Source organism: Narcine bancroftii, chromosome 3 (genome assembly GCF_036971445.1).
Source record: "Narcine bancroftii isolate sNarBan1 chromosome 3, sNarBan1.hap1, whole genome shotgun sequence".
In the NCBI taxonomy this organism is placed as follows: Eukaryota; Metazoa; Chordata; class Chondrichthyes; order Torpediniformes; family Narcinidae; genus Narcine; species Narcine bancroftii.
Window position 1 is genome coordinate 325,833,226 of NC_091471.1, and position 11,810 is coordinate 325,845,035.

Consider the following 11,810-nt stretch of genomic DNA (forward strand, 5'->3'; position numbering starts at 1 on the left):
CGGTGATGCAGCCGGCCAGGATACTCTTGATAGAGCGCCTACCATTATGTGGGCCAAAAGGCCTGTTACCGTGCTAAATTAAAATTTAATAGATGGATAAGGGAGAGAGGCACAGCAGCCCTCACCTCCATTCAGGGCAGTTTTGGAGCCTGCATGTTGATCAAAATCACAGAGAAGGCTCACCAGCGGCTAGACTTTGTGAGGTGTCTGAGGAGATTTGGTACATTACTGAAAACTCTTGTAAACTTCTACAGGTGAATTGTGGAGAGCATTCTGGCATCACTGTCCGGTACGGAGGTGCCAACTCTCAGGACAAGAATAAACTCTAGAGGGTCGTTAACTTGGCCTACGACATCACAGGCACCAGACTTCATCGATGATGTCGACATGAGGCAATGTCTTTAAAAAATCAGCCTCTATCCTCAAAGAATTGCAGCGGACCTGAATCCTCAAAGCGTCACAGTGTGCTGACAACTTCAATCCTGTGCCCCACTACTATGTCTGTCCATGGCCTCGTGTACTATCCCATCAAGACCACCCGTAAATTGGAGGACCACTTAATTTTTCTCTCTGGCCAACCAGATGGCATTAATGTCGACGTCTCCGGTTCCTGTTAGCCCACTCCCCTCCCTTCCCTCTCCATTCACAGAGCTGTCCCCCTCTCCCCCCATTTGCTGCTATGCCCTTCCTCCCTTGTCCACCCATTACCTCCTCCCTGTGGGACCGTGCTCCTTCCCTTCACCATTTTGTTTGGGCACCTGCTGGCTTGATGAAAGGCTCAAGCCCAAAACGTTGATTATGCATCTTTATCTTTACTACATTAAGGACACGGTTCGACCTGCTCAGTTTCTCAAGCATTGTCAAGTCCCTTTATTTGTCCATTCATTCTGTGCTCGCACAGTAAAGAAGAGATCATATTTCTCCAGGACCTCAGAGCATATTTACATAAATATTAAGATGTTTACAGTAAAGGTCCATGGTACACTATCCACAAGTGTTTTGGGAATTCAGGAACCTGATGGCTTGGGGTTAAAAAAAAAACTATTGCCCAATCTGGAAGTAAGGGCCTCAGTACTACAGTACCTCCTACCTGATGGCAGGAGAACAGTTTACATCTGGGATGTGTGGAGTCTTTCACAATGTTCATTGCCTTTCGCCTGCATCACACATGTTGTTGGTGTCCATCATGGTAGGAGAGCCCCCATTGATCTGTCCCCTGTCTTCACTATCCTCTGCAAGGCCTTGTGGGGGTACAGCTTCCAACCCAGGTGATGATGCAGTGAACAAGAAGCTCTCGATACATCCTCTGTAGAATGTAATGAGGATGGAGGGTGGGAGATGAACTTTTCTCATCCTTCGCAGGAAGTCGAGGTGCTGCTGGGTTTTCTTGGTAATGGAGCTGATGTTGAGGGTCCAGGTGAGATTCTCCACCAAGTGCACACCAAGGAACTTGATCCTCTTGAGGACCTCATCGATCAATGGTCAGTGGAGGAAAGTCCCCCAGGCCCTCCTGAAGTCGACAACCATCTCTTTTGTCTTATTAACGTTCAGGTACAGGTTGTTGGCTCTGCACTAGGGTGTGTGTACAAAATCTCCTCTGCGAGATTCTTTTATTACGGCTTTAAAATTTGCAAAAGATGGAGAACGGGGGGTTGGAGAAAGAGCACAGACCAACAGCTGAGAGCTCACAATGTTACAGCACAGCAACAGACCCTTCCGCCCATGTACTCCATGCTGGACCATTTATCTGCCTGCTCCCACTGACCTGCACGCAGTCCAGAGCTCTCCAGACAGCTACCATCCAAGTACCTGTCAATCACCCAGAGACCCCGACCCGCCTATCTGATAGGCACCCCGTCCACCTTCTGTCAATCACTGACAAGTCTCATCCCGCCGCTGGGTGCCAATCATTCATATGCCACACTCTGCCGCCTGCTGTCAATCACCAGCATTTCCCGCCCCTCCCCGGTCTGTCATTCACCGATAAGCTCCTCCCCATGCCGGAATACAGTCCTGAACGTTCAGCGAGCCGTCATTATCCGATATGCCCCACCCTCCAATGTTCCATGACAATTTAACACGCCGCCACTTCGGCGAAGAGCCCCACCCACCAATGTCTCAAGACGAATCAGCACGCCGTCACTTAGACGAAAAGTCCCGCCCTCCTACGTCAGGAGCACACCTCCCACGCACGCTGCCACTCCGTGACGCAACGCATGCGCGGTGGCAAGCTTCTCTCACTCCAGCGGGAGGCCTCGGGCTGTACGACGGTGGTGGGGGTTGCAGGTCGCCGCTGTGCTGTAACGGGACGAGCACGACCCGGACCAGGGAGCGGGTATGGCCGGAGGCGGGGACGGGAGGAGAGGAGCGGGAGGCACCCGGCGTCAGGTACCACAGAGGCGGGGAGCGTCCCTGGGTGTGAGGTGACGTCATCATGTCGGGCGTCCATGTGTGACGTCATTGCGTTGGGCCGTCCCCTTTCATCCACATCCTTTTACGCTCCATCTCACCCACACACATCCCCTCCACTTCCCTCCCCTACTCCCACCTCTCTTCTCCACCCTTCCATTCCTCCTCTGCCACCCTCCATTCTTCTCTTCCTCACCCACCCCACCCTCCTCCCCTCTCTACCACCCTCCCTACCCCTTCACTTCCCTCCCCACCCCTTCACTTCCCTCCCCTCTACCTCTCCTCCCTCCACTCCCCTCTCCTCACCCACCCCCTCCCCTCCCATCCTCCACTCTCCTCACCCAACCCCACCCCCCTTCACTCCCTCCCCTCTCCTACTCCACTCTCCACCCCTGCCCTCTTCCCATCCCCCTTCTCCATCTCCCCTCTTTCTCCCCTTTACCTCTCTCCCCTCCCCTCCCCTACCTCTCCCCCTCACTCTCTCTCCTCTCCCTTCCCATTCCCCTCTCATCTTCCCCTCCAATCCTCATCTTCCCCTCCACTCTCTCCTCTCATCTTTCCTCTCATCTTCCCCTCCAATCCCCCTCTTTCTTTTTCCTGCCCACTCTTTCTTCCCCCTTCCTTTCTCCTCCCCCTGTTCCTTTCTCCCTGTACCTTCTTCCTTTCCCCATCCCCTTCCCCTCCACACCCCATAAGTTCCAGGGGGGTGGGTGGGGGGAGATTTAACAGGAACCTGAGGGGTGACATTATGTACACTGAGCAGGGTGGGTATGGTTGAGGCAGGTCTTGTGACTCAACTTGTCCATACTGAGTGAAAATGTCCCCATCCACACTGGTCCCATCTGCCACATGTCCCTCTAAACCCATCCCATCTGTGGATCTGTCTCACCCACGCTAGTCCCACCTGCCCCACGTCCCTCTATGGTTGAGCCAAGGACCGTTGTAGCATTTGGACGGATCAACTGATGGGACAGGTTTAAAAGGACATGGGGCAGGTGGGACCAGTGTGGGTGGGAGAGATCCACAGATGGGATGGGTTTAGAGGGACATTGGACAGGTGGGACTAGTGTGGGTGGGACGGATCCACAGATGGGACGGGTTTAGAAGAACGTCTGGCAGATGGGACCAGTGTGGATGGGGACATTTTCACTCAATATGGACGTTGGGTCACAAGACCTATTCCCACCAACTCTGGGACACTGTGTGTGACACCCCTGCTTCTGTCCCTAGTGCACTGCCCAACGACCTTTGACTGAAGAGAGTTCACCGGAGGCAACCAGCGAGATGGAGAGAATGCTCAACGTTTCAGGCCAGAACCCTTTTCCCGGACCGAGGAAAGTGAGCGGGAGTGGTGTCTGGGCAAAGGGGGTGAGATCGGAGGTGCCCAATACAGGATTGAATGACTGTCAAGGGGGAAGGAGCTGTCAGTCAAGAGGGGAGTGTCTGTCAGTCGGAGGAGGGGGGTAAGATACTGAGGGCGGAAGATCAAATTAGTATTGGCAGAGCATTGGAATGGGAGCTATCTAGGGAGATACCAGGGGAAAATTATCGGGGTGAAGGGGGAGTTATTAGGGGAAGATATCGGCCAGGAGAGATATTAGAGGGGAGATATCAGGAGTTTTGGAAGATATTCATGGAAGCGGAAATATCAGGGAGATATGGGAGGGAGATAATGGGGGAGATATCTAGAGGGATATGGGGGGATATCTGTGAGGATAGGGTAGATATTTGGGGGAGATATCTGGATTTGGGGTAAAAATCGGGATTTTGTGATATCTGGGGAGACATTGGAGAAGATATCAGAGGTGATATCTGGCAAATATATCTGGTGTGATATTGGTGGATATCTGTGGGAAATATATGGGGGTGGGGATATGAGAAGATAGCTGGGGATATGAGATTGAATATGGGGGAGATTTCCAAGGGATATGGGGTGAGATATCTGGGGGTAGATATCTGGGGATATGGGATAGATATCTGGGGATATGGGTGTAGATATCTGGGTATATGGGGGTAGCTATCTGGGTATGGGGTAGATATCTGGGGAAAATGAGGGTAGATATCTGGAGCAAGGGGATCCCTTGGCATTTGTTGACTGTTCTCTCTGTTTTTCTCTCTCTTCCCCCCCCCCCCATCCTCCTCCCTCTCCAACCCCTGATTCCAGTCCAGGACATCCCATGACGGGATGAAGACGGAGGCGCCCATTGTCCCTGCCCCTCCCCCTCCCCCGCCTGATGCCTTCCAGTGCTTCGCCTGCGCCCGTGCCTTTCGCTGGGCATGTCTACTTCGGCGACACCTGCGGGTCCACACCGGCGAGCGGCCATTCGAGTGCACAGTCTGCCATCGACGCTTCGGCAAGTCCAGCAACCTGGCCCGGCACCGCCGCTTCCACGCTGGTGCCCGTCCCTTCCCCTGCCCCGCCTGTGGTCGGGGCTTCGCCACCGCCAGTGACCTGCGTGTCCACCAGCGCACCCACACCGGCGAGAGGCCTTTCCAGTGTCCTGACTGCCTCAAACGCTTCTCTACCTCGGGGCATCTGGTCAGGCACCAGCGCACGCACAGGGGCTAGGGGGGTATGGGGGAGGGCATCTGCTCCAGTGTCTCACCTACCCACGTCCCTTTAAACTTGTCCCATCTGTGGATCTGTCCCACCCACACTGGTCCCACCTCCACCACTTCCCTCTAAACCCGTCCCATCCATGGATCTGTCCCACCCACACTGGTCCCACCTGCTCCACGTCACGCTAAACCTGTTCCATCTGTGGATCCATCCCACCCACACTGGTCCCACCTCCCCCACTTCCCTCTAAACCCGTCCCATCCATGGATCTGTCCCACCCACACTGGTCCCACCTGCCCCACTTCCCTCTAAACCTGTCCCATCCATGGATCTGTTCCACCCACACTGGTCCCACCTGCTCCACGTCATTCTAAACCGATCCCATCCATGGATCTGTCCCATCCACACTGGTCCCACCTGCCCCATGTCCCTCTGAACCACTCCAATCTGTGGATCTCTCTGAATATTGCCTTTTCCCCCCCACCCCTCTGCACCAACTCCTCTCTGACTTCACTTGATCCGTTCCACCGCTGATATTATCCCCAGCATCAACCCAGTGTGTGGAAAAAAAGGTGAGGGTCTTGACAGATTTGAGGACGGTCCTGTTTAGTGTCGTGGGAGCAGTGCTTGATGTGGAACAAAGGGAGGAGGGGAGACTACAGCTTCAGGAACTTCTGGAGGGAACGTGGCCTTGAACTCAGGAGGGAGTAGCAGAGAGGAGCTGGTGGCTGGTGGGTGTCAGGGATGGTAATGACTTGAGGCAGCGGCTAGACCTAATGGGAGGCTGGAGACTGGGATGACCTTTGGGACCCTCTTCACTCACCCTACTCCCCCTTACCGGGAAGGATATTACCAAAAGGGAGAGGCCAGGGCAGTGTGCATGTTTGCTGTAGCTCCCAGATTCCACCAGCTCCAGGGCAGGGGACACGACCCTTCTCATTCCCGGGGGGAGTGCAGGCAACTCTGTCTCAAGGAGGGAGGGCAGAGAATGAGCCCCTCCAAGGCAGTATAAACCCAAGTCAAGGGTGGGGAGGAGTCCCGGGTGTCTGCTGCTTCCTCCTGGAGTGGGAGAGGGTCTCAGAGAGGGAGGGGGTCCTGGAGAGGGAGAGTCCTAGTAATATAACCATATAACCACTTACAGCACAGAACAGGCCAGTTCGGCCCTACTAGTCCATGCCGTAGCAAATCCCCACCCTCCTAGTCCCACTGACCAGCAACCGGTCCATACCCCTCTAGTCCCCTCCTATCCATGTAACGATCCAGTCTTTCCTTAAATGTAACCAATGATCCCGTCTCGACCACGTCTACCGGAAGCTCATTCCACACCCCCACCACCCTCTGCGTAAAGAAATTTCCCCTCATGTTCCCCTTATAATTTTCCCCCTTCAATCTTAAACCATGTCCTCTAGTTTGAATCTCCCCCTTTCTTATTTGAAAAAGCCTATCCACATTTACTCTGTCTGTCCCTTTTAAAATTTTAAACACCTCTATCAAGTCCCCTCTCAATCTTCTACGCTCCAGAGAAAAAAGCCCCAGTCTGCACAACCTTTCCCTGTTACTCAGACCCTGAAATCCTGTCAACATTCTCATGAAGATAAATGGAGAAGGACACACGGGCAGAGGGTCACAGGTATATACAATCACATACACACACCATCACAATCACACACACACAGAAAGACACGCACATAGATGGACACACACACAGATGGACAGACGCACGCGCGCGCACACACACAGACGGCAGAGGTTGGGGATCGAACTGGAATTAAGAGGTCAGACAACACAAAATGGGCCATTTATCCCCATCCCCACCTTGAAGTTGGGGCATCAGGTGGAGGGGGGGAGGGTGAAGTGACCACTGAAAAGGTAGCTATATACCCATGGAGGTAAAATGAAAGGTCAGGGGTCAAGGTAGAGAGGTCAGGGGTCGTGATGGAGAGAACTGAAGGATGGAAGCCTGTGGATCATACAGTGTTCATGAGCTCGGCTGAGGATCTGAGTGATCACACCAGGGTGTCACAGACTTTATCTGAACAACTGTGGATGAGTGCGTCCCGATCAAATCAATCTGGAAGTTTCCCCAACCAGGAGCCCTGGATGAACAATGAAATCCAGAACCTCCTGAAAGCCAAGTCTGGGGATCCAGAAGATGACACAAGGAGCAGATACGTTCTGTGGAAAGCCACAACCTGGACGAAGAGGAGGTTCTGGACGATAATGGAAACACTGAAGGACACCTCAGCTGTGGCAGGTCCTAAATAATGTCACTGCTAAACATTCAAATCTTGTGCAGTGGGAGATGGTAAAGCTTCACTCCCTGATGAACTGACTGCCTTCTACGTCCTGACGATCCTGTCCTGTCCGAATCTAAGGATGACATGCGTGCTGCCTTCACGAGAGTAAATCCACAAAAAGCATCAGGGCCAGATGGAGTGCTAAAAAATCTGTGCTGACTAACTTACCAAGGTATTCATGGATATCTTCAGTATCTCCAGTAGGGTGTGGTACCTCTAGGCATCAATCATACCGGTGCCCAAGAAGAGCGCAGTAACCTGCCTTAACGGCTATCGGCCAGTAGCACATCAACAGTGATGAAGTGTTTTGAGAGGATGGTGATGAAGCAGATCAGCTTCTGTTTGAGCCGTGACGTGGATACGTTCCAGTTCACCCACCACTGCCGCAGGTTTACGGCGGATGCCATCTCACTGGCTCTTCACAAAGCCCTGGGACACCTGGACACCAAAGATGCATCAGGATGTTCTTTATTGACTACAGTTCAACTTTTAACACCATTGTCCCCGAAAAACTGATCAGCAAACTCCAAGACCTGGCACTCTGTAATTGGATCCTAGATTTCCTCACCTCCAGACTACAATCAGTGAGGATTGGTAAAAATGTCTCCTCCACAATTTTCATCAGTACCGGAGAACCACAGGGCTGTGTTCTTAGCCCCCTGTTCTACTCACTTTACACCTATGTCTGTGTAGCTTGATAAAAATAAGACCATCTACAAATGTGCTGACGATCCCAAGGTAGTGGGTTGTATAAAGGAAGGGAATGGGTCAGTGTACAGGAGGGAGATTGAAAACTTGGCTGAATGGGGCCCCAACAATAACCTCTCACTCAATGTCACCAAAACTAAGGAGCTGATTGTTGATTTCAGAAAGGGAAAGCCAGAGGTGGGGAGGGTGAGCACATTTAGGTTCTTGGGAGTCATTATCTTTCATGGACCCAACACACTAAGGGCATCATGAAGAAACACATCAGTGCCTCTACTTCCTCAGGAGTTTGCGGGGGTTCAGTATGACATTGGCAGATTTCTACAGATGTGTAGTGGAAAGTATGCTGACTGGCTGCATCACAGTCTGGTTTGGGGACATCAATGCCCCTGCCCTGCAAAAGGTAGTGGACACAGCCCAGGACATCACAGGCAAAACCCTCCTCACTATTGAGTACATCGACATGGAACGCTGCAGTCAGAGAGCAGCAGCAATCATCAAAGACCCACACCACCCAGTACATGCTCTGTTCTTGCTGCTGTCATCAGGAAAGAGGTATGAGTGCCACAAGACTTACACCCCCAGGTTCAGGAACAGCTGCTCCCCCTCCACCATCAGACTCCTCAATGACAAACTCAAGCAGGGACTCATTTAAGGACTCACGCTTGGATTATTACCGAATATTTATATTCTGTAGCACAGAGTTTGTTTACATATCTCCCTTTTGCACACATTCCTTTCTTCTTGAGTACAGTTTACTGTAATTAGAAATTCTGCCTGTCCCATTGAGTTCAGAATCTCAGGTTTGTATGTGATGCTATTCTCTGACAAGAAATGTGAACTTCATCCAGGACCCATTGGTGTCTTACAAATTCTCACCTTCCTATCCCTAGCCCTGCTCCACCCCCATCCTGTACTGGACAAGGCCTTTGGTGATGAGTTTGGGGACTTCCATGGCCAGCCAAGGTCCCAACTGCAGGAGGGAGGGAGGAAAACACTTGCCCTCTTCTCACACCATCTTGTAACATGTTCCCTGGGGTCAGACACAGACTAAAGCTCCCTCCACACTGTTCCATCACACACTCCCCGGGGGGGGGGTCAGACAGAGCAAATCTCCACCCACACCATCCCGTCACACACTCCCCAGGGACTGGACACAGTGAAACTCCCTCCGCATCGTCCCATCACACTCTCCACGAGGGTCGGACAGTGAAGCTCCCTCTGCACCGTTCCATCACACACGCTCTGGGGATCGGACACAGAATGAATCTCCCTCTGCACCATCCCGTCACACGCTCCCCAGGGGGGCTGACACAGAGTGAAGCTCCCTCCAGACCGTCCTGTAACACTCCCTGGGGGTCGGACACAGAGTGAAGCTCCCTCTGCACCGTTCTGTCACACACTCCCTGGAGTTAATGGAAGTTGGATTCCTCGGTTGGAGACGGCTGAGATGGAACATGAGGTGTTGTTCCTCTGGTTTGCGAGTTGGCTGTGCATCTAGCTGTGGACAGACACTTTGGACTCTGGCCCACCTCTCCACCGAGTTTCTGCCTGCATCCTTGTTAACTTTACAACATCGAAGGTTATGACACAGGACAGATCCTTTGACCCACTGTATTGTGCCATCCTTAAAAAAAACCTATAGAACAAAATGCTGGAAAAACTCAGCAGGGCACATGTACTTTATACAGCACAGATACAGAACAAAGGTTGCCTGGGACGTTTGTTATGTATCTATCTGTGTGACATAAAGGACACTGCCCCACTGAGTTTCTCAAGCATTGTGTTTTTACCTAAATGTAAACATTGCAGACTTTCATGTTTTAATTATAAGAAAATGATAAAACGCTACTGCACAGAAAACAGGCCATTTGGACCCTCTAGTTTGTGTCGACCATGCTCCCTAGTCCTACTGACCATCACCCTCCAGGCCTCTTCCATCCATGTATAGATCCGATTTATTCTTAAAACACATGATCGAGCCCATGTTCACCACCCTCGTTCCATACTCCCACTGCTCTCTGAGAAGAACTTCACCCTCATATTCCCCTTTCAGTTTAAAACTACAACCCCTCGTATTTATCTCCCTTGATCTGTGGGAAAAGCATCCTCGTGTCCACTCTGTCTACACCCCTCATAATCTTGCAAACCTCAATCAAATCTCCCCTCATTCTTTGCTCCGAACCTGTTTAATCTTTCCCTGTAACTCAGTTCCTGAAAATCCAGTAACATTCCAGTAAATCTTTTCTGCATTCTTTCTATCTTATTGATATCCTTCCTGTCTTTAGGTGCCCAGAACTGCACACAATATTCCAAATTTGGCCTCAATTAATTTGGTCTTTAACAACTTCAGCATGACATCCCAATCTTCGCTCCAGAGGGAATAGCCTCAGTTGCCTCATAAAACATGTTCTCCAATTCAGGCAATGTCTTGGTGAATTTCCCCTACAATTCATGAGGATCAGGGCAAAGGTCACTATGCGTTCTTCACCCGATCCACTCATGCCTCGGTGAGACCACCACCTTGTCTTGCCATCCCAAGGATTGGGGAAAAGAGGGGTGGGTCGGAGGGTAGAGATGTGAGGGGGAGAAGTGGGTGGGATAGGAAGGATGGGGGTCTGTGGAGTGGGTAGGAGAGGAAGGATGGGGGTCAGGAGGGGGGGTGAGAGTGGAGGAAAGGGTTGGAAGAGAAGGGGGAGTGGGGAGAGAAGGAAGTAGAGGGGTTGGGTGTGGGCGAGGGGAAAAAAAAGGTGGACGATGAGAAAAGATTAGCACACAATCTAAAAATGGACTGTAAAAGTTGTTTATAATTATATAACACATGAAAGGGGCTGAAGTGAAGGCTGGTCTCTCAGAAGATGAGAGGGGTGTTATGAGCCCAAAGGACCCCAAAACCCAGCAGCAATAGACATTCACAAAGACGAGTGGCTTTCAAAACAAAAGAACAAAAGTTATTTTTAATCAACTTCAAACATGAAAGTAGAATCAAACATTAACTTAATTCTATTCTTATACTAACCCAAATTAACCCCTGTAATGGAAGATTTAAACCGTGTTTCTTACTTTTGCAGCCAAGGCTGAGAACCTGCTTGTTGCATATGAATTAGTAGACACACCTAAATTCCACCATGGGGCCCAGGGATGCAGTTGTCCTTTGTTGGTCGCAGACTGTCAGGAGACCTTGAAAATAATTAAATAATTTGTTCGAAGAGATAAGATCTGAAGTAAACAACTTTTAAGTAATATAAGCCTTGGTCCCACTGCTGAAGTTTGAGACTCTCCAAGAGGTGGCAACATCTCTCAGCAAGAAGAAGAACTTCAAGAGTCCAGCTAACGTCCCGGTCGAGGGAGGTAGAGAAGCTGCTACCGGCGCCCTGACAACCTATACAAGTGTGCAGTCGTTGCCTCACTTCGGCAGTTGGGACCAGTCCAGGTGTTGATAAGTATAATTGGGAAGGGCTTGCATATTGTAGTGTGAATTCAGCTTTAGATTTAGTAATAAAGACTTGTATAAACTGAACTGCTCTCGGTGTGTGTCTATTTTCTTTCGGTAGCTCAAACACTGTGACCAATCTAAAATGATCAAAATGAGAGGTATAAGTTTACCCAAGACAATTGGCGCTGGGAGCAGGGTTGGTCTCAAGATGTTTCGCTGAAAGAAAGAGGTGAGCCCTGAGCAGTTCTTGATTCCGGGATGGACTTCCAAAGACGATTGGTTTGGCATGTTGGCCAATACCCTGTCTTTGTTGGGACCACCCCTCAGTTGGGATGAGAAGTTAGATCCATCAAGTATGCCTCTGGGGGAGCGGGTTGCCACTCTCCTTTGAGAAAGTAAATTT

At 51.0% G+C, this 11,810-nt stretch overlaps 1 protein-coding gene across 5 annotated transcripts; it reads left to right on the forward strand.

The window, feature by feature from the left end:
- The first annotated feature begins 2,195 nt into the window (after positions 1–2,195).
- LOC138759117 (zinc finger protein 764-like) lies at positions 2,196–11,491 on the forward strand. 5 transcript variants are annotated; one of them, XM_069929057.1, is made up of 4 exons: positions 2,196–2,388; positions 3,640–3,789; positions 4,574–4,763; positions 11,043–11,491. In XM_069929057.1, the coding sequence occupies exons 1-4, from the start codon at positions 2,338–2,340 to the stop codon at positions 11,168–11,170; spliced, it is 519 nt and encodes a 172-aa protein (XP_069785158.1). In that variant the 5' UTR covers positions 2,196–2,337; the 3' UTR covers positions 11,171–11,491. The 5 variants fall into 5 exon arrangements, with proteins under 5 accessions (XP_069785158.1, XP_069785155.1, XP_069785156.1 ...); XM_069929054.1 differs by lacking the exon at positions 11,043–11,491 and having other exon boundaries at positions 4,574–9,834; XM_069929055.1 differs by lacking the exon at positions 11,043–11,491 and having other exon boundaries at positions 3,640–3,777; positions 4,574–9,834.
- Positions 11,492–11,810: the final 319 nt, after the last annotated feature.